This window comes from Oratosquilla oratoria, chromosome 26 (assembly GCF_046742065.1).
Source record: "Oratosquilla oratoria isolate Oo_2021 chromosome 26, ASM4674206v1, whole genome shotgun sequence".
Taxonomy (NCBI): domain Eukaryota; kingdom Metazoa; phylum Arthropoda; class Malacostraca; order Stomatopoda; family Squillidae; genus Oratosquilla; species Oratosquilla oratoria.
The window spans coordinates 54,417,543-54,441,542 of NC_134802.1; the positions used below are offsets into that span (position 1 = coordinate 54,417,543).

The following is a 24,000-nucleotide window of genomic DNA, read 5'->3' on the forward strand; positions in this document are numbered from 1 at the left end:
CCTAGCGTTAGGATTAATGTTAACTTAGTATGTAAAGTTGTAAAATAAACCTATCATAATCAAGTATTAAAATCATTACAGATGCACAATATTCAAATACAATATATAAACGAAAATATCTTAAGTTAGCCATATATATATATATATATATAATGTTGACAATGTTTTGTGAAAGGCGTAACATGCTTAATGCGGCATATTAAATTGGGTAACAAGCCGAAAAATTTTGGGAACCTCTGCATTACAGTGAAAACTAATGTATGGAGCTCTGTTAACGAATATTTTCTATTATCAGAAACTTGAATATCCTTTAGAAAATTGCAGGTAGATTTTATCAATAAGAAAGTAACAAGACAAAATTAACTAGAAAACCTACGAGATAGAGAGCGTCCATCATGGCTGACGAAAGGTTTCAAAGTAGGGTTCTTTATACGTTATCACACTGGGCTATTTTTCCTCCGATTATTGGAGCAGATTTATATCCCACAGCTTTCGGGAAGGAATGTGATATGCTGGAGGAAAATTATTCCCCTCCAGCATATCAAATGACATTCAATGAATTTTTGTTGAGAAAACAGAATCGTTATTCTACGGCGGGAAAAAGTTCTGGAGGTGGGCGGTGCCGCCGATTAATCGGATGCTGGAGGAAAAATAGCCAAGTGTGATAACTCCTTTCGTCGCCTTCACTCTGGTGGCACCATCACAAAGAACAACATCGTCTGGCGCCGGACTTCGTGGGGGTTGACGACCCTGACGCCAGTGCCGCTAACTGTGTCACATACCATTGCCAATGGAGAACATATAACTCAATTAGCACGGTGACCGCGATAGAGGTAATCATGTACCGGGTCTTCTACCAGCAATACTCTACGGGTGTGAGACTTGGAAACTGACGAAGGCGATGGAAACAAAGCTAAGGACTGCACATAGAAGAATGGAGAGATCAATGATGGGAATAACAATGAGAGACCGAAGGAGAGCAAGTTGGGTGGGAGAGCAGACTAGAGTGAAAGATAATGTGGGGGCGGTAAAAGAGAGGAAGTGGAATTGGGTAGGTAAGTTGGTGCGAGCGACTGATGAGCAATGGAGCAAGTATGTTACTGAGTGGACGCCGCGAGATAGGAAGCGTGGAAGAGGGAGACCAGACAGAAGGTGAAGAAACGAGATTGAGAAGTTTGCAGGAGTGACGTGGGGGAGGATGGCGCGGTCGTATGAATCATGGAATGCTATGAAGGAGGCCTTTGTTCAGTAGTGGACTCAGGATGGCTGATTTGACTGATCCCCCGAGTACCCACCTGAAGAGGGAACAACGAGTGGCAGGACCTGGCCAAGGACACATCCGGCGTAAGAACTGGTTTTACACCACCCTCCCCCCTACCCCGTCCCTAATCACATCGCACATCGTTATCAAATCACCACGGTCATCACGTGACATGGCATCACATCACCACGAAACCATCACCAAACGCACCCGTTTGGTGCAGTGGTGAGAAATCCTGCATTGGGTGTAGAGTGGGTGGTGTGCAACATCAGAGCATTGGAATGTAATGGACTGTAATGTGTCCGATGGATTACTATCCCCGGCCACCGGAACATGGGCGTTGGCGCTAATCGGTTCATAATCGAACAGCGCATCACGGACAAACCTCACGTGTAGGAACAGAAACCCGTCAAGAGGAAGGTAACTTATCATGAAAACGCGGGGTTAAAAACGCCAACAACGACCGTTGTGAGAACAGAAGCGATGACAAAAACATTATCGAAGAAGGAAATACCTGAAACGTTGCAACACACCACGGGTTGTCGGCCGTGCAGTCCCTACCACCCTACCACTACCACCACCACCACGACCACCACTTTTCTCGTTAACACAACCACTATCGCCACCACCACTTTAATTATCAACACCAACACCACCACGATCACTACCACCACCGTTACAATCACTACCGACCCCCAACCACCAGAATCACAACCACCACTTTAATTATATATCAACACCACCACAACTACTATCACCACCACCAATTTTATTATCAACACCACCACCACCATCACAATTGCTATCAAATACATCCTGGCCGACAGACAGACAAGACAGATATAAGCTCGGGATGATTCAAGGTTGACTCATTATAGCCTATGTAGGGCGGAGGGGGGATAGGCGATTAACGATGGGAACTGCGGGAAGGCCACAGGTGTGGAAACAGAGGGAAGACTGGGCAGAAGAGGTAGTAGAGGAGGAAGGGGAGGGGACAACTTGCGTGAGCGTAGTGGGTATGCGAACGTAAAGGGTTACTGGTAGAGTGAGGCATCAATAAATCCCCACATATGCCTACTTCTAGCTGACGCCACGCGATTTTATCCAGATAATGGGAGGGCACCCCCGACCCCGTGCTGATTGTCACTTAAAGTTTTAATTTTGAACTTCTCCTTAGCACCCCCTCCCTCCCCTCGTTCATAGAGGGGCGTCATGGAGATAATTAAAATAACCTGGCGACAGCAAGAATACAATACAAGATTCTTGTCCAGAAGTGGTTAAACAAGATACTACTCTGTCCCTCTCGATACAAAGGATACTCGTACAGGTGGACTCAGGAGGGTTAATACATGGAAGGGGATTGGTAATGATCCGTGGTACAAATAAACAGGCCTCATTTCCTCTTCCTCTTTAAAAAGTGAGTACTACCTCTCTCTTTCTGTGTGTGTGTGTGAGTGAGTGTGTGTGTGTGTGTGTGTGTGTGTGTGTGTGTGTGTGTGTGTGTGTGTGTGTGTGTGTGTGTGTGTGTGTGTGTGTGTGTGTGTGTGTGTGTGTGTCTGTGTATGTGTGTGTGTGCGCGTGTGTGTGTGTGTGTCCGGGCACACGCACGTAGGGATAAGTAAGAACGAAGAAGTAAGAACCAGAGGCTGTGGAAGGGCAGACCGTGAGGGGTCGTGCACAGGGAACGTGAGGGGCATAGATGCCGACGTATTATGAGACAAGTGTGGTGTGAAGTACCCCATAAAACATGTAATTACCGAAACTGTAACTACTTTAACATTCTCCGTCACCGACAGTCTCCCGAGTGAATACACATTCTTATATAGATTACACATTCTTATAGAGATTCTTCCTATATCCATTCTCCATCGTTCCATTCCGACCATCGACAGGCGATCCTCTTCAGAAATCTCCCTCAGGTTAACAACTTGACAAACACCACCATTACAGTAGCCAACTCGTTCTTATTTTCCCTTCGAGATGACACCAACAGAGGTCACTTTCCCTTCCTCCCTCCGCCCCAGGTATATTGGTTAGCGTGCAGGATGGACACAGGGAGGGGCCCTCAGGAGATACCTTTGTGCAATCTGTGCTACAACAGGGCCCCGAGGGCTCTTGGGGCCTCGAGACACTTTCCCACATATAAGCGTCATGCGGAACGGACGCTAACGCCCTATTTCCTTCATCGACCTCGAATCGACCTTCACATCCCATTTACATAAACTACGATTTTAATTAGACTAGAAGGAGGTGCCCATGTGCCAAAAGGGGTATCCTATAGACCTTGGTGTCACACTGTCCGGCGCCGCCGTTGTGTCTTGAGTCATTAGATTCGAAAGGTTATAATAGTATTTTAACCAGGGCGATATGGTGGTCGTTATATAGAGCTCTGGCTATACCCAGGTGATTTCATTAAGCTAACTGAACTTGCGGCGGCGCCGCACAGTGTGACACCGGCATTACGGTACACTGACTATTATTCGCCAGGCGCAAACAACAAGTATCGTAAACCCGATGACCTTCTTGAATATAGACCATCCCCGTAAGTCACCTCGAAGCCTGGTGAAGCGAGCTTGCATCGACAATCTGTCTGAGCTGGTAAACGGTTTATCCAACATGTATACAGCAAGCAAATCCTCTTCCCCTCCTGAAGAAGCGCCATGAAGTTGGGTACTCCTCCGCCAGGCTATCTACGTGCCTGGCCGTGAAGGGCACTACCACCGCGTCAGCACGTCGGGGGGCGAAGGATCAACACGAAGTCAGCACTGTGGCAGTTACAGGTCCACATCTGGGAACAACAAGTCAATGCTGACCAGTCAGTTTCTGGTGTCCTAACCATCATGGGAACGGGGTAGAGGGTGGGGAGGAGGAGGAGGAGGAGGAGGAGGAGGAGGAGGACGTGGGTTGGGAGGACATGAATAAGGCTTCAATCCTTCCAATACGATTTCATTCAGTTGATGGACAGAAACCCGGCCGGTTCCTGCATCGTGACGTGGACCTTGGGGACGTAACAAGTGAAGGAGCCGAGGTTTGTACCTCAAGTTAATTACACAAAGAGGGGGTACACACGATGTAACGGTCTGACGGAACGCGGTTCGACAGACACGTGTTTAAAGTGATGTGTGAACGTGTGAACGGGGTATTTGGGTTTTAACTAAACGTGTTCGACAACCAAATACCCCGTCCACACGTTCACACATCACTTTAAACACGTGTCTGTCGAACCGTGTAAACCCACTCAAAGAGTACAACAGGCAAACGAGGGCATCGCAGAGAACGAAGAAGCGAGTACGTATGAGAGGTGTGCGATCTCGGACACTGCGGGAGATAGAGAAGTTCGTGTTTACACGCGCGCGACTGTGTGTGTATATGTACAGTATATGTACATATGTACACGTGTATATATATATACGTGCGTTTGAGTGAGTGTGCTATCTCTATTTCTCTCCCTCTCTCCCTTTCTCTCTCTCTCTCTCTCTCTCTCTCTCTCTCTCTCTCTCTCTCTCTCTCCCTCCAAGCGCGCAGCCGGACTGCACGGGGGCCGCAATTGATCGTGACGGAGCTGTTAAGCAGACCAGCTGCCATGACGAAAGACCTGACATGAATCCGCAGACAGATGGGTCAGCGCTGAGTGTACTGCAGGGACGACACGAATTACCTCTGCTCCTGCTGAGGAACGTGATGCGACAGGAAGAAGGGATAGGAGGAGGGAGGAGTAGATACAAAGGATAAACGGGAAACAGAGTTGCAGGGAAAGGAGTGATGAGGAGGGAGGAAGAGAAGGAAGAGGACGAGGAAGAGGAGAAGGAAGAGGACGAGGAACTGGTGGTGTGGAGGTGAAGGAATAGGTGTAGGCGAGGTGATGGTGAGGATGGAGGAGATGATTATAAGAAAGAGAAGGACATAAGGACAGGAGGAGGAGGAGGAGGAGGAGCAGAGGAGGAGGAGGAGCAGAGGAGGAGGAGGAGGAGGAGGAGGAAGAGGAGGAAGAGGAGGAGCAGAGGCGGACGAATGGGATCCCGTGAAGAAATCATTGATAGATTAACCAAAGAAAGGACACAATAACAACAAATAACAAATACTAAATAAGTAACAAATAAATACATACGTAAGTAAATATAAAACAAACAATTAAATAACAGCGTTTAGCCTTATCTACATGAATCTTAATCTTAAAACTTCGAACTGTAGCACAAGCTTCGCCTCTACGGGAAGTTTATTCCATTCACTGACTACGCGGTTGGTGCTGTTGTCTCTACTTCCGCCTGAAGGAAGAATGGGAATTGCGTCACGGCAGGGCAACGTGACGCTGTGACGTGACCTTGGAAGGGAAGTGTAGCGTGACATGCTATTCGTTCTTCTCTATGGAGCGCCCCTCTGCGGGTATTACAGTTTTGGGATAGTTTTTGTGGCTGACGAGGTGAGGTTAGGTTTGGTTAGGTTAGGCTGGAAAAATAAGGAAACGATATAAGAACCAAGTGGTGCCGAAAAAAAGACCTAATTTTTTTTGTAGTTTTCGGATAGGGGGGGAAGGTGTGGGTACCTTTTCGCCATTCTTAAATAATAATAATAATAATAATAATAATAATAATAACAATAAATAAAAGTACCTCTTGGAAAGTGACCACCACCAAAGCACGACCGCGGCATATTTTATCAATTTTGCTTATGCTGGCGCCTAACAAATAAATGATGGTGTCACACGGGGTGTGCATGTGTTTGTAATGGGTGGCTGGGAGACTTTGATGACATGACTGGGACAGGGGCGTGTCGCGGTTGAGAGGAGCAAGGGCAGAGGACCAAGGGCAGAGGGGCAACTGCAAAGAACTAGCAATGCGGAAGGGGGGGGGGCAAAAGGAGAACTGGGGACATGCGGAAGGTGATACAGGACCTGTTAAATGAACGGTACATCGGAGCAGACAAGGGCAGGATGCACAAGGCCAAGGCTCACAAGAGTAGTGGTCAGGGCAACGCACAGATGATGATAATGATGATGATGATAATGATGATGATGATGATGATGATAATGATAATGATGATGACGACGACAGCGATGGTGATGATGACGACGGTGATGATGATGATGACGATGATGAAGGAGAAGAAAGAGAAGAAAAAGAAGAAATAATGAGCAACAGCATGGGGAAAAATAAAGAAAAAAAGTGCAGAGCGACAGGGTCTAATGGCAGAATGACCAGACCAAGAGCAGAAGTGCCTTCAACTGTGGCGTTTCCTGACCAGAGTCTCTGAGGAAGGGACGAAGGGAGAGGGGGAAGGAGGGGAGGGGAAGGGGGGGGGGAAGGAAGGAGGAAGGCGATGTGACTTGATCTGAATAAAACCAGCCGGCGTGAAGGAGAATAAAAGAGACTTAGGAGAGGAAATGCAGAGCGGAATCAAGTGGGGGGGGGGGAGCGAGAGTTGGTTGGAGTAATACAAGCCGAGGTCCTGAGACACGGACTAGGCTGGGGGATAAACCGCCACATCGCTGCAGAGGGCGCTTCAGAAAGTGACCAACCATCCTGCCCCTCGTTGACGGAAAGGTGGGTCCGTGACGTCATGTTACAACTAACATGGCATGTCGGACGTGACGTCACATGACGGAGTAAGTGTAGTGCGGAGAGTGACACGGTGGAGGCGGAGCTCTTACACGTGACGCAGGGTATGCAAGGGCGTGACGTGACAGGGTGGGACAGGTTCCACGGTCGTGAAACATCAGGAAGCGTGACGTCACGCGTGACGTAGAGTGGAGGTCGGTGAGGAGGGAAGGCGGGAAGGAGGTAGGGAAGGAAGGAGGGTGGGATGCGACACTACGTGACGGGGCGTGATGTGGCAGGGTGTGTGTGTGACGTGACGGAAGGCCTGGCGACGTCGGAAGGGGGAAAGTGAAGTAAAAGGAAAGGAAGTGAAACAGTTTACTCTCAAGAATAGAGGACTGGGCGCGGGAACGTGGATGGGATGGGATGGGATGGGAGGGAAGGGGAGGGTGGTCGTGGGAAAAGGGAGGAGATAAAAGAAGTAAACGGGGAAAAAGGTGGAGGGAAAGGAGTAACAAGGAGGGAGGGAGGGAGGGAGGAGGAGGAAGAGGAAGAGAAGGAGGTGGTGGAGGGGTAGGTAAGGTAATGGGGAGGAAATGGACGAGATGATTATGAGAAGGAGAAAGAAGAGAAGGAGAGGGAGGACGGGAGGAGGAGGAGAGGGAGGAAGGGAATGAGGGGAACGAGGGAGGAGATGATGGGGAAAAATGGACGGGATGATGATAATTAGGAGGAGGAGGAGGAGGAGGAAGGTGGGATGATGAGAGGAGGAGAGGAGGAGACGAGGATGTGGGGGAGGACGAGGGTGGAATGAGGGGGAGGAGGGTGAAATGAGGGGGAGGAGGGTGGGAGGTGGGTGAAATGAGGGGGAGGAGGGTGAAATGAGGGGGAAGAGGGGGGAGGGGGAGGAGGAGGAGGGTGGGGGACGAGGGAGAGGAGGGTGGGGGAGGAGGAAGAGGAGGGTGGGGGAGGAGGAGGAGGAGGGTGGGGAGGAGGAAGAGGAGGGTGGTGGAGGAGGAGGAGGAGGTGGGGGAGGAGGAGGAGGAGGGTGGGGAGGAGGAAGAGGAGGGTGGGAGGACGGGGAGGAGTGTGGGGGAGGAGGAGGGGAGGAGGAGCAGGAAGAAGAGGTTGAGAAGGAAGACGATATAAAGGAGGAAAAGAAGGTGAAAGGAGGAGGAGGAGGAGGAGGAGTAGGAGGAGGAGGAGGAGGAGGGGGAGGAGGAGGAGGCGGGAGGAAGCGAATGTGAGCGCGGTTCTTAAGGAGTGACGGGAAGGGGCGGGTAGGAAAAAACGAGTAAACACAAGAGATTACGTGGATGGGAAGCTGTGATAAGGCTGGGAATGAAAAGGTTCAGCGCATCGCTAATGAAGAAAACGGGGGAGGGTTGGTGTGGAGGAAGAGTACAAGAGGGATTGAAGAGGATGGCAGGTGGAGGAAAATGTGGAGGAAGATGTGGAGGGGGAGGAAGAGAAGGGAAAAGAAGAAATAGGGATAAGAGAAGGAGGAGGAAGGAGAACGAAGGAGGTGAAGGAAGAGGTGAAGGAAGAGGTGGAGGAGGAGGAGGAGGAGGAGGAAGAAGAGGAGGAGGAGGAAGAAGATGAGGAAACAAAAAGGAAAAGAAGAAGGTAGGGAGGGAGGGAAGGAGGAAGGACTGTACACGTGGAGAAGAGCGAGTGAGGGAGGGAGGAAGAGAAGGAGGGAGGGAGGAACAAGAGGAGGATATGCAATGACAGTGAGGACGATCACAGAAGGGAGAAGTCGATGAAAATTGACAGGAATGTGGAGGCGGCGAAGGACAGCGTGGAGGCGGCGAAGGGGGCAGTGTGGAGGTGTGGAGGTACACCACGGAGAGACGTGGAGGGTCAACGTGAAGGTAAGGAGGACCAAGGAGGAGTGGAAGTGAAGAATGACCAGTACAGAGAAGAATGACCAAAATGATACATGGACTCGGAAATTTGCCTTACGAAGAGAGGCTTAGGCACCTAAACTTACACTCTCTGGAAAGACGCAGAGTGCGGGGTGATCTAATAGAAGTGTTCAAGTGGATCAAAGGCTATAACAAGGGAGATGCAAACAAGGTCATCATAATAAAACAACAGGGCAGGACTCGCAGTAATGGGTATAAACTGGACAAATTTAGATTTAAGAAGGAAATAGGCAAGAATTGGTTTACTAATAGGGTGGTTGATGAATGGAATAAACTTAGTAACCATGTAGTAAGCGCTGAAACTATCAGTTGTTTAAAAAAAAAACGATTAGACAACTTTATGGATGAGGACGACAGGTGGTGATGGATACGGAGCTGCCTAGTGTAGGCCTTATGGTCTCTTGCAGTCTCCTTTATTCTTATGTTCTTATGAGGGAAATGGACAGCGAGGCAAAGAGGAAGGAAAGAGGAGAGAAGATGTAACACAGGGGCACAGTAGGACGTGGCGGGCAAGGGACGACCTGGGTGGAAGGCGATACGGTAGGGCACCGTTTCCCAACCCTGGGGTCGCCAAGACATCTTGTATGTTAATTTTTTGTTGCAAAATTATATGAATTCAGTACAGTTACCATGATGATGTTAACACATATGCAAATAGATTAATGGGGTCTATGTCATATTATGAGGATCATAATGGGGTCTCCTGGAGAAAGAAAGAAAGAAAGAAAGAGAGAGAGAGAGAGAGAGAGGAGAGAGAGAGAGAGAGAGAGAGAGAGAGAGAGAGAGAGAGAGAGAGAGAGAGAGAGAGAGAGAGAGAGAGAGAGAGAGAGAGAGGAGAGAGAGAGAGAGAGAGAGAGAGAGAGAGAGAGAGAGAGTGGGCGGCGGTGTTGGAAATTGGAGAGGAAAAAGAGAGCAGAGAGGGAGGAAGAGGAAAAAAAGAGTGGACCCAAGGTGGAGAGGTGGTCACGATGTTCCTTCGACCCTCATGCTGACTAAGATTTCCCACATTCCTGACATTACGTCATCTATCTCCACCTGCACCTTTCCACCTCCTCCACCCTCTCCAATTCTTCCTCGTCCACCTCCACCCCTACTCCAATTCCTCCTCCTCCTCCACCTGCACCCCTTCTTCCTCCTCGACCCACTCCAGGTCTTTCTCTTCCACTTGCATCCCTCCTCCCCCTCCTCCACCTGCACCCTTCCTTCCTCTGCTTGTTCTTCCTCCTCGACCCCATCCACTTCTCTCTTCCACTTGCATCCCTCCTCCATTTGCTTCTTCCACCTGCACCCCTCCTCCCTCAGCTTCTTCTTCCTCCTCCACCTCCATCCCTACTCCCTCTGCCTCTTCTTCCTCCTCGCCTTCCTTCAATTCTTCCTCCTCCACCTGCATCCCTCCTACCTCTGGTTCTTCCATCTGCACCCCTCCTCCCTCTGCTTCTTCTTCCTCCTCGCCTTCCTTCAATTCTTCCTCTTCCACCTGCATCCCTCCTCCCTCTGCTGCTTCTTCCTTCTCCACCTGCATCCCCGCTCCCTCTGCTTTTTCCTCCTCCACCCCTTCCAATTTCCACCCTTTGATCTTCCTCCCCCTCTACCTAAATCCCTCCTCCCTCTCGTCCAATTCTTCCCCCTCCACATGCACCCCACCTTCCTACTTTTCCTCCCGTCATTTTTTTTATCCTAAATATTGCCAAGACTCGACAACCGATGACTTGTCAACTTGTGGGAAAATATATTTTTTACAAGAACCATTTAACCCTTTTCTACGGCCCTGCAACTCCCCCTCCCCCACCCCCACAAGCACCCGAAAAAACAACACCGTCTACCGTTGGCCAGAATAATGTATGTGAATTCTGACATACCAGTATAGCATGGGAATCAAAAGAGAGAGAGAGAGAGAGAGAGAGAGCATAACATAATGAAAGATAGAACTTCATATATAATACATAATGCAACTGTCTGAAATGTTCAAACCCACTTAAAACCACCAGGATGAATTGATACAATGGATAATGCAAACGCCCTAATCTATCAAACCCAAAGCATTATGGCCTTTGATCACCTGGTAGTCCCGAGTTATACAAGTGCTATACGCAACACATAGAAGAGTTGCTACAGCGCTGGACGGCATATGTGAGTATATATAGTTATGACGATATCAGTAATCCACTGATAAGATAATGGGAGATCCGGTGCTCTGACACACTAACAATCTTCCTCAATAATGCCTCCGACAGGCACCTGGGCAATGGACTCATCCTGTTTGTGTATTTATGTTTCATCGCCATGGTCTTGACTCACGTGTTGGACTCGTGATCGATGGCTATTACATTCCTGGATGAGAGCTCTGAGGTTGTATGTGACCCGATCTATAGGTCTGTGACTTCACACACACACACACACACACCCGCGCACACATACATACACACAGTTCTTTGTCCAACAGAGCAGGGTGCTGCTTGCATTACTGTGATGCTTTCCAGCCCTAGACGGGGATCGAGCCCAGACCTTTTTATCAGGCAAGCTCGTTACCATTACAGCAAGCCTGAGAGAGAGAGAGAGAGAGAGAGAGAGAGAGAGAGAGAGAGAGAGAGAGAGAGAGAGAGAGAGAGAGAGAGAGAGGAGAGATAGAGGAGAGGAGAGATAGAGGAGAGGAGAGAGAGATGAGGAGAGGTGAGGAGAGGAGAGGAGAGGAGAGAGGAAAGAGTGAGGAGAGAGGAGAAAATTAGGAGGAAATGAGGAGAGAGGAGAAAATTAGGAGAAAATGAAGAGAGAGTGAGGAGAGAGTGAGGAGAGAGTGAGGAGCGAGAGGAGAGGAGAGGAGAGGAGAGGAGAGATTGATTGATTCCCATGATCCCTGATTTCAGGTAACCTTACTCAGTCCCACAAACGATACTACGCAGTCCCCTCCACCCCTTCACAGCCGAAAGGTGTAAAAGCCTACCAAACAAAGGACACGCCAAGGATCAGAAAACATCGGTCACAGCGAGCCGAACGCCAGCAAGAAATTACACGAACATTTATGAACCATCCACACACTTATCTGAATCATATTTCACACAAAAGCAAAACCTCACAGCCATGAACGACACCGTCGTGTTCCACATGATAAGGCTCGCTGACCGAAACTTTCTGTTCGTTGTTGCGTCATTTGCGAGGAGGAGTCGAACCCCCCGCAGAAGGGGGCGTGTCACTGACCTCGTTGGGCTCGGAGATTTCGAACAGGTCGAGTCTGTTGGCGTTCCATTGTTGAATGATGTAGCGCAGATTCTCCCACTCCTGGCGCCTCGCCGGATCCTCCGACATCTGAAACAAGAGAAACACATTTGATTAATCAATTGACCTCAAAATTCCCGTTGACCTCACCCTAAAGAACCATCCCCACTCTTCTCTTCCATGGCACACCATAAGGATTTATGGTCTCCTAGGATAGAAACGCTGGTTATGTCTGGTAAAGTAACCATCCTTCACTGTGGGGAAACTTTCAAGCTACCAGGTGCGTGGCGTACCACGGCCTGAAAGGGGCCTTTAGAGGTCGAGACCCAATTTAGGCCGAGTAGGTCCATCGGTTACATAAACTCGAGAGTTGTCCGACTACAATGCACAACGAAACCCGTTGTACTGAAAGGACAAAATACATTACACAACACTCTAGCCCACCTACAGGCCGGGTTTCTCCTTTCATAACTTAAACACTGTCGATGACATAATCGCCACGGCAACGTACTTTGCCTCCAAACCAATAATAACAACTGAAATGAATACATTTCAAACGTGCTTGAATGTGGACGTGTGTGCGCATTGGCCGTGTGTACATCTTACGCACACGTACGTGTGTACCTTCCAGACACACCCTATTGGGCGTGGGACGGTATAACAGTTCAGGCTCGTTCCACACGTGTCTATTCTTCGCCTTCCGCCGTCGACGACAGGACGTCGTGCTTTCCACCATGCGTGTCTAAGGACGCTTTCACACGTGATCGTTAAGTAAGAAATCGTCCATACACGCCCATGGTTATCTGAGAGCACGACGTCGTGTCGTGGACGGCGCACGGCAAAAAGTCGATGCGTGCGAAACGAGCCTCAGGGCAAAGAAAAGGTGCGTAGGCTTAAGGCAAGGACGCGGGGAGAGGATGAGGGTTGCTCACTATGCCACGAGAAAGGTGCCTACGTCATGGGAAGTGAAAGTGTGGCAAGAGAGTGGCGGCTTCTTAGGCCACGACAAGGGCTGGGAGTTTTCAAAGGCCTCCGTTTCGATTTCTGGGAACCAAAGGGGAACTTCCCAAAGGGTCAAGTCACGATGGTGATGCTGTTTGCGATGACGCGGTATACGCCAGCGACGATAATCATGAAAACGATGATTGGGATGATGATGATGATGGCGACGATATGATGAATGGTGATGGTGATGGTGATAATGATGATATGATGACGATGATGATGTAGCCACACTATAAAGGAGAGTTTTCTATTCTTACTGGAACAAAAATATAAAATTAACGAGCTTACGCCGGGGGACAACTAGCTGCGACCCCCCCCCATCAAGAACTCCCCCCCCCCCCATGTCCTCGGGTCGTTCGCAGTTATCAGAGATCGAGCAGCTCTCCATCATGAACCACGACATCTTCGAGACATTATGAAAGACTTCAAGACCAGTCAACTGACAGCAGTAGATAAATATATATATATATATATATATATATATATATATATATATATATATCCATTTTTATGTATTTTCTGTTGCAACATTTGACATATAACCATTCTTGTGAAGGCTGTACTAGTCATGCGGTAATGTTCACTACAGTAGTTCTCCGCACATTTTTAAAGAATTCATATGTAACCCAAGGATGAAGGAATTTCTTAAGGTGTCGGCACACTAGGCATTTCTCGCTAGCATGCTACTTGCTTTTGCTATTTCGTCTGAGCAGAAACTTTAATTTACAATCTTTAGTTGTTCAAATTTCCAAATATCAAATTACTCTTGATGACGTCATAGAGTTAGAAGCTGAATGACGAACTAAGAGACAAAGAGAAGTTAAACCTAGAATATGAATGTTAGACTCTAGAACATTGTAACCGAAGTCGTTTCTACTCAAACTTAGTAGCAAAAGCAAGTAGCATGCTAGCCTAGTGTGCCGCCATCTTTACAATGGTCTATCCATTTCATTGCCAGATGGAACGAAATCCCCTTCCCAAGTCGACACCCACCACCTGGAAGGATGTACATACGACCTTCACAAGGCGGGCCGAGCGTTGCAACCAGCGGGCCACCTCGACCCAGGCGTGTTATCGTGATCACGTGCTAAGCAAATTGCTCTCTAACACGGGTTTCCCCCCATCCCGTCCTTTCTGGACCGCTGCCAACGCACGTGTTATTGACAGCAATCACGGAGCATCTCTCCGGCACGCGTGTACAGTCGAGGTCAAAGGTTCGTATGTATCAAGCACGAATCGTCATTACAAAAATAAATAATAATAACAATACATATACAAAAAGGCTGTTCCATACTTCTTCTATCATAACAATACTGATAATAATAATAATAACAATAATAATATTGCTCTTTTCAATAATATTATTAGTATTTTTAGTTATTATTATCAATCATTATTATTAGCATTACTGTTATACAGGGATGACCCGTCATCCACGAGGAGCTAAGATGAGAAGGGAGGAAAAAGGGTGATGGATGGGAGTGGAATGGGTGGGAGTAGTTACGTGCTTTTGACTTGTCTACCTTCCTTTTAAGGGAGAAAAATCTTAGTAAATAGAATAGATTATTATTATCATTATCTTTATTACTGTGCCTCCCGTCCTGCGACTTCAGTTTGCCTGCAGCAACCTTTCCATACTAACGAAGTTCAACTTGATCTCAATCAAGACGCCGAAGACCATATGGGCTATTCACGAATCATTTTGGCTATCTATCGCCAGACTGCACCAGTCAAAGGAAATTCACCCTCACACAGAGTAAAAATAAATCAAATCACTTGCTGAGACTGTTCATTTGAAAGGTGTATTTACATTGTATTTATCTCTTGCCAATATATATTTTCTTTTATTCCAGAAGCTCTCTCTGACACAGCCTCCCACTACCACCATCATGAGGAAGGATTTTAGACAAATTTCGAGGGTGATGCCGTCCCCTGCAGACGTGAAAATCGGTGCTGCCACGGAGAGCTCCAAGTAACAAACCTCATGAAACGGGTTGACTCTGTTCACCAAGCCTCCCCCTCAAATCACAGTAAATAATTATTACATATATTTGCCAAACTTCATGTTAGGCCAGGGGATACGACTACTACAATTACTACTTAAAAAAGAAAGATAAAAATAGCTTGCTGTTGGTTGGACCAAATTATACAATTATATGGTACGAGCTATATGCATCTACGAATATATATATATATATATATATATATATATATATATATATATATATACACATATAGTATACATATATATATATACATACGACCTTTTGCAAATCCGAAAACATTTAATAACTATTAGTTTTTCTTAAATTTCCTATGTGAGGCGTTCACTCCCAACCTGGTAACAAGAAACTTCTTTTGGTCGGAATTAATTGTGAAGGACAGGAAGCAGCAGTGCCCTTTGAACTTTGGTTGGCAGACAGGCAGGCAGGCAGGCAACATTGCCCAGTTGCGGCAAGTCTCGGGCACCGCACCAAAAACCTTATCGGAGTGGTATCGACACTCGTTTTAACGGCACCTACCGAAGATATTGTATATGTGTGTGTGTGTGTGTGTGTGTGTGTGTGTGTGTGTGTGTGTGTGTGTGTGTGTGTGTGTGAGAGAGAGAGAGAGAGAGAGAGAGAGATAAAAGATACGAGAGATAAATGTAGCAAGAAATTAAGGGAGAGATTGATTGAGAGAGAGAGAGAGAGAGAGAGAGAGAGAGAGAGAGAGAGAGATAAATGGAGCGAGAGAAACTGGAGCAAGAGATTAAAGGAGCGGGAGATAAAGGGAGAGATTGAGAAAGAGTGAGAGTGAGAGAGAAATGGAGCAAGATACTGAGGAAGCGAGAGATAAAGAGAGAGATGTAGAGAACGAGAAAGAGAACGAGAGAGAGAGAGAGAGAGAGAACACCAAGAATTCCTAATCACCAGGATATACCCAACACGAAACAAAACACACTTTGACATCATAAATGAAATACACAAAAATGACGAAACCAAACAAACACCTCTACGTCCCACTCTAAGCCCCGTCCCCCGACATCCAGGATCAACCCCACGGCCACGTAAACAAACCCATGAAAACACTAAACTCGTAACAGGGCCTCACTGTCCTAAACATCGCTCACGTTAACTCTAGAAAGGCCCATACGGGCCCGCCATTGCTCAGTGGTAGCGCGCGCGTCTGATAACCGCGCGGGGATTTCGGACCTGTGTTCTAATCCTGACCGCGATGCAGAGGTTCGGAAGATCATCCACTCCTGAGTAATGGCCCTCAATCGCTGTAACTATCGGTTGTTTTAAGAAACGGTTAGATAATTTTATGGATGGGGATGACAGGTGGTAATAGGCACGGAACTGCCTAGTGTTGGCCATACGGTCTCTTGCAATCTCCTTCATTCTTATGTTCTTATGACCTGAGGTGACCTCAGCTTCCTCCGGGTATCGTCACTGCAATAGCATCCTACCGTGGACACCCTATACAGTCTTTTTTTGTATTCACGTATGAATTGTTCCGTACCACCTGCAAGGCTGAGATCCGGACGGGATACCGGCAGCCCCGCAATCAATCAATCAATAAAAATAAAATAAAAATAAAGATAAAAAAAAAGACAAATGCTTTTGGTAACCAAGATGTAGTTTCACTTGTTTTTACAATCACGTTTTTCTGACTTTGTCTTACCTATAAAACATACTCGTAATTTTCAAAAGTATAGCCAACAAGGTCAGTAAAATTCTACTTTCCACTGGGAAAAAACGCCCGATAGGGTTGGCGAAAGAATCAAAATGGACGATCTTTCCCCGTTAATCATACCCCGGCCCTGCTCTTCCTTCGCCACACTGACGCAAGGATGATCATGCAGTTCTAAACACAGTTGATTGTAACTTCAGGTTTCCCACAGTTAGGGTGCTGCTGCAATGGTATGTGTGTGTGTGTGTGTGTGTGTGTGTGTGTGTGTGTGTGTGTGTGTGTGTGTGCGTATGCGCGCGACCATATACGGTCATGCAAGATTCTGTTCCCGTGCATGATAGCACCATCGTGACTTCAAAATTGTACCACGTGCGTTTCATGAGAACCTCGGTGTTCACGTGCGCGCGTGTACGAGCACGCGCACGCACACACACACACGCGGGCGCGCGCATCTGTTCTCATTTTAGCGCGTCTGCGCAGGCACGTGCCATCACGACCCAGACTGGTTTGGCCAAAGGCTCCACATGTCAACTCAAATACTATTCTGTCACTGTAGTCTCGGTCTTCGGCTGACCCTCACGCAGCAGCAGCAGCAGAAGAAGAAGAAAAAGAAGAAGAAAAGAAAAGAACAACAACAACAACAACAACGAAAAGAAGGAGAAAGAGAAGAAATAAATAAGTAAATACATAAACAAACATATATAAAAAATAAACAAATAAATAATTTTGGCGATAACTAGCGTTTCTATCTTTGGGGACAACATCGAGCCGAAGAGGTGGAGCCACAGAAGATGCAAACGAGTGAGGAATTGCATCAGATTTAGTTAAGCGATTATTCTTTCACTACAAAAGGTTGCCGTGTGACTCTGATCCTTAGGGGTTGGGGTTCCTGAAATGGAACACTGTTGGACCGAAGATGACCGGAATACTCTGCCCAAACTAAGTGGCCCAGATTTTTAATTGAGGGGTGTTTATTTTTTTCTATAATCTTAAAAATCGTATGATGCACTTCACTATAATTTTCGAAAAATAATTATATATATATATATATATATATGTGTGTGTGTGTGTGTGTGTGTGTGTGTGTGTGTGTGTGTGTGTGTGTGTGTGTGTGTGTGTGTCCTAGTGTTTGATCCCAATATTTGTTAGTGTGGAAGATGACCTAACAGGTAAAGTGATGAGAGAGAAGTTTGCAGGAGTGACGTGGAAGAGATTAACGCAGTAATACAACTCGTGGACAATGTTGGGAGAGGCTTTTGTTTATAGTAGACTCCCTAAGAGATTGTTTGATTGACTGATTGACTGGTTGAAGGTGGATTGAACCGACGTACACCAGGATCCTCCGAAACGAATTTCGGTCATCGACTTTCGCCCGTTGTACAAAGGTCGCTCAAGGCCTTAGGGCCCTAAATTAGCGGGCAACCGCATTCAATGACGTATCTATGACGTCAGAGAAACGTTATGCAACGTCATTTTCCTCCGACTGTCGCAGCCCGAAGCCGCAGGGCGACCCTTTGTTACCCGACGACCGTTCTTGCTTACGATCCAGAGGGGCACCTCTCCATTCAGGATTACAAACACGACCAAAGATGAAGAGTTCTCTGGCAGTACAAAATAAATAAATAAAATAAATAAAAAGGTCACCCAATGTAGCACCAGATAAACAACTTAACTTTTTGAATAAAAAAGTCTGTATGGAAACCGGCATCGTTATGGACCCAGAGGTATCTTCTAGGTTCACTTCAATGCCAAATGACCAACAACTGGAGGACAATTAGTCATCCTGGGATTTGACACGCCCCCCTACACACACACACCTCCACCTCCTCCTCTTTCTCTTCCTCCTCCACCTCCCTAGCTCCACCACATTCCCCAGCCTCAAATTACGCTGTCTCGTCACTCTTCACATTCCTGTGCACACAGTGCCAATCAACTTGATCAGAGTAGGCATCATATGAGGATGAAACATTCATCTAAATTACAACGTTTCGCTTGTTGAAGCCTTTTCAAGTACATGTATATGTACTTGATGCTTTTTCTATTATGTTCTTGAAACTTATCATGAACATGTGTATGAACTTATGCTTTTTCGAGTACATGTTGTATATATTCGTATGAGTACTTGAAAAAAGATTCAATAAGCATGGCGTAGTATTTTTAATAAAGCTTTCATTGTCATATGGTGTCTGTTCTTACCCTTTTTTCGGCATTGTCATTTTAAATCACCATGTTGTGATGACAAGAATAGCTACAATATTTTGTCAACAATAAACAACTCTTGTATCATTTGGGAAGATATAGCACTGAAGAAGTGTTGTCAAAGTGAAAAAAGGGGGGAGGGGGACAGGAGAATACAAGTGATCAGCAACCTTTTATTTTAATTTGAGATAAGTTTCTAATCATAAAAGTTGTTTAGGTTCATTGGGATATCACTAGGGAATAAAAAAAAAAAAAAAAAAAAAAAAAAAAAAAAAAATCCCGAAAGTTGCAAATCTGCTCCGACACTCTGAGGAAAAATGCCCCAGCGTGATAACGCCTTAACCTACGAGCCACCGCAACTGGCGCGCAAAACAAAACAAGACTCGCCGGCGGGGACCTCCGGACTCCTGCCGGAGGCTGAGTGAACGGTAGCAAGCCCATTAACCCGGATTGGCGGCGTCTTGTACGCTCATTCCGGGCAACGGACAGACACTTCTCTAATATTCGGACATCTCCAGTATCCCAAAGTTCCGAAATCGGAAAGATTCCACACACCAAAAGTCAGAGCTGGGCGCGTTCCTCGGTGCGTTCCGCTTCAGTTTGCCCGCGGTTAGCGCTCCCAAACTATTAAAGCAATATAGGTGCCGGTATAGCATGTGAGCTACGAATTTTTTCTTCGGTATAGTACGTGGCCTACCTGAGTTTTATTTCGGTATGAACCTGTCTCTTAATCTTTAATAGTATTGGAACGCTAACCTAACTGCGGCCAAACTAAAACGGAACGCACCTAGGAACGCGCCCAGCTCTACCAAAAATACCCTCGTTCTTGTATATTTCTGGGAAGAATTTTCCTTCCACATATTGAAGATTTCAGAACTTTCGGGATTACCAATTGAGAAAGCGGCCTGTAATTTAGTATGCCAAAGATAACTTTAACAGCATAAAGAGTAAAGTTCCCAACCAAACCTTTGAAGGCGGGAAGAGGGATGATATTGCCAATGACATTACTATGAGAGAGAGAGAGAGAGAGAGAGAGAGAGAGAGAGAGAGAGAGAAATGGAAATATCATTTCATACATTTATTCTGGCTACCGGCAGGAGATTCTAATCAGCTGAGAGGGCGACCTTCACACTTTCTAGAGGCTTATGGAATATTGGTTCGGTCAGTATGACCCATAACCGACCTAATGGACACCACGGACCAATTACGTGATCCAGGACCGAGGGCCAGTTGAACGCGGGCCAAAGAATGTGGTCCGGTCGCCCAAGGGCAGGTCAGGAATGTGGTCCAATTGCGAGGAACCCGTGTCGCGCGCGCCGCCCGGAGGGGATTCGCCCTCCGGGCCAGGCTGCATCCGACCAAACCCACAGATCCTCCCACACACCTTCATCAAGTCCATAAATTCGCCAGGGGCTTGGACCATCATAACGGGTAGTTGAGAATCTAATCGTACTGGGCGTTTTTTTTGTGTGTGTGTGTGTGTGTGTGTGTGTGTGTGTGTGTGTGTGTGTGTGTGTGTGTGTGTGTGTGTGTGTGTGTGTGTGTGTTGCGGAGCTGGCATCAATCCGCACAGCTTTGCGGCGGTGAAGAAAGTTCATAATGAACTCAGGAGACGGTATCCACGTTATGGTTGGAACACGACATACATACTGACTAAAGGAAACATTGCACATAGATCCACACTTTACATTTCTCTACCTAGTGGGTCTATATAAACCAACCCAGGCTCCGTTGTCTTGGGGCCTCGAATTTCCTGGGAACCAGAATTAATATTAAAAGTGAAAGAAAAAATAAATTTCGTTGAAAAATATTCAATAAATATGATGGCGGCTAACAGTGACTACTCGTGTGTAACGGTTTTATGTGATAAAAGAGAATAATAATATTATGTTATCGGCGACAAGACGACAATAAATTTATAGATAATAAAAATAGTTTTTGGATATTACAACACACATCCCCCACCAAGGTCAAAAGCAAATGACAATATCATTGGTTACGTTACTGACCTGCTGTCAATGATAGAAATATTGACAGTGTATGATTCAATATTGCCGATAAATAATGACCGCTTGAGAGTCGCTTTCCGTGGCAACAGACTGACCTAAGTGACTTCATTTCTACCGTCACGAAAGAAATGATACAGAAGGGACTGTCACCGTGTGTGTGTGTGTGTGTGTGTGTGTGTGTGTGTGTGTGTGTGTGTGTGTGTGTGTGTGTGTGTGTGTGTGTGTGTGTGTGTGTACAACACTGAATGGATCCTAGTGAACATATTTACATTTATCAACCACAATTCACTTTAATTCTAAGCCATTAACATCGAGAAACTCGAGGAGTGCTTGCGGAGGTTCGAGTCCTCAGCTGTACCACGTATCAATTTCTGCATGTACGCCTCCTCGAGTTTCTCGGTGTTGATGGCTTAGAATTAAAGTGAATTGTAGTTGATGCGCGCGCGCACGCACACACACACAGTGGTAATATGAATTATAGTTCCCACTATCGGGGAAAAGAATGTTGTACGAAGTTACGTATAATACGATTATTGTCTGTAATCCCGTTCAGCTGAAGAGGATTACAATGATCGTAATATACGCAGCCTCGTACAACATTCTTTCCTTCGATAGGAGTTATATCACGCACACACACAATATATATATATATATATATATATATATATATATATATATCAAATCAGCCACTCTGAGCGAGTCCACTGCTGAACAAAAGCCTCCTTCATAGCATTCCATGATTCACATGACTGCGCCAACCTATGCCACGTCACTCCTGCAAACTTCTCAATCACCCTGGCCACTTCAGTGAATCCTTTCTCGTGCTTCTGCAATACGCTTGGATAGCCCAGATGAATTAAATTAAATAAATTCACCAACAGGTACATGAACAGAGTACGTCAACAAAAATGGACAACAATTGGGAATACATACTGAAAACGAGTAATTATATTGTAGTTACATATACTGATGGAGTACAGCATGACGAAGACGTCAAAATGAAGAAAATGGAAGGAACAACAATAACGAAAAACGCAATATAAACTATAAAGGATTTGTAATAATAAAAATAATAATAATAATAATAATAATAAACGATCCAAATGTGGCCTTCCTCAGGGACTGCTCGGCCAGTCTGGGGAACAACAACAACAACAACGGTAAAGAAGAAAATTAAAATAACGGCAACAAAGACAAAATAAAATAAATAAAATAAGGAAAAAACAAGAACACTACGCCGACAGTAGAATAAGGTTTGAAACCAACACGGAACCTGAATTCGGTCCTATCAGAGCCCGTTTCGAGTGAAACTAATCTCCCTGATAAAGTTGTTTATCTTATCAGCCTATCTTACTGGTTAGTACGTTTGATCACACACTGGCTGAAAAAGTGTAGATGCACAATGTTTGCAAAATATTATGGCATTACCAATGCAATCTATTGAGAAATCCATGGCTGTCTGGTATCACTATGATCTTAACATTATGGAAACGAATTAATAACTATTGACTGAATGACTTTTATAACACAATCAGTTGATATCAATTGATGATTCAACAGCTATTCCTCCCAAAGGATATAAACGGTGGTTATCGACAACGAAATACTAATACCCAACTTCAATAGATGCAATGACCTCTACATAACTGGGAACTATCGGTGCATATGAATTACTATTAGTCCATATTTCATAGCCTCTTCTGTATACGAACTGCATGAAAAAATGAAGCTAACTACATCACTATACCTAGCACAGGGTCAACTATGGCTATCTTCTGCACATCTGGTGAGGGAGAATTCCTCATCTTGATTCTCGGAAGAACCGAAAAACAACAGCGTCTCAATTAACCCGTTCAGCACAAGGCCAGTAACACACACTAACTTCAATCGTCATTAGTTAGGGTTTGGTTACGAAAACCATAGACCCCCCCCCCACACACACACACACAGTGGTTAGAGTTTCAGGCCGCCACTACGGCGGTCCGGGTTCGAATCCCGCCCAGGGCTGAAATAATTTCAGTATCGCTGCGCTGCGAGTCGTTACTCCAACTCTCGTGGGCGGGGAGTTGGGTGTGTGTGCGTGCGTGTAAGGTCACAGCATTACCCATAGATCGGTCATATATGAGCTCTGAGCTCTCTTCCGGGAGGGTAAAACTGTCGATCACGAGTCCAACACGTGATCCAAGACCATGGTGAATCACACACACACTTTTTTTTTTTTTTTAGTTTTCAGATTTATGCTTATGACTACCATTAGATTTTATTCGGTTGAAAGGAGATCCATCTCGCGATTTTTGTTGACCCACAACGGAAACCTCTCCCGCAGATACGAGGAGGATCTCTTTCAGATCGATGACGCCTTCCGCAGATCACACCCTACGCGATCTGAAGCGTCACCGTAGCTGTACGAAGACTCTTTCGGAGAACATAATAAGAATGGAGGAGACTGCTGGAAACCATAGGGCCTACACTAGGCAGTTTCATGTCTCTCACTACCTGCCATCCCTATCCATAAAGTTATATCGTCTTCTCTAAAACAAACAACTGTTTCAGAGCTCACTACATGGTTACTTAAGTCTATTCCATTCGTTAACAGCTTTGTTTGTAAACCAGTTTCTGCGCATTTCCTTCTTAAACTTAAATTTGTCCAATTTAAACCCATTAATAGCCCTAACTTTTTTGTTTTATTCTGATTAAAACTCGGGCGATTTAACTTAGCAGAAGGAACGCCACGACATACACTTGTTCCTATTTTCTGTATCGCTGCTAATCCAATAAACTATTATTATTATTACTATTATTATTATTATCATTATTACTATTAATTATTATTATTATTATTATTACTATTATTATTATTATTATCATTAGCGGGTTAGGACGTCGTTACTTGCTGCGAAGGTCGAGGGGATGGCGGTTCCAATCCTGCCACCGGCGAAGTTGAACCAAATTCCACGCTACAAGCGCTCTGTGAGGGGGACCTCCTAGCCTTCCGGTAGGGGGGGACTTGTGACGTTAAACCACATCATCATCATCATTATTAATATTATTATCATCATTATCATTATTATGACTCTTGCATCTGTGTGAACGCGAAGGCATGAATGAGTGAAAGGGAAGTGCAGCCCCCCCCACCCCCACCCCGGACTACATCTACAACGATCTCACCTGACTTT

General features: G+C 45.9%; 1 protein-coding gene across 4 annotated transcripts in view; it reads right to left on the reverse strand.

Annotated features, from left to right (window-relative positions):
- The window catches only part of LOC143039592 (afadin-like), an 879,482-nt gene that overhangs the window by 822,697 nt on the left and 32,785 nt on the right, over positions 1-24,000 (reverse strand). For all 4 annotated transcript variants that reach the window (XM_076209825.1, XM_076209828.1, XM_076209829.1 and 1 more), the window contains exon 2: positions 11,919-12,026. In XM_076209825.1, coding sequence (XP_076065940.1) covers positions 11,919-12,026 — 108 coding nt within the window. The remainder of the gene's footprint in view (positions 1-11,918; positions 12,027-24,000) is intronic.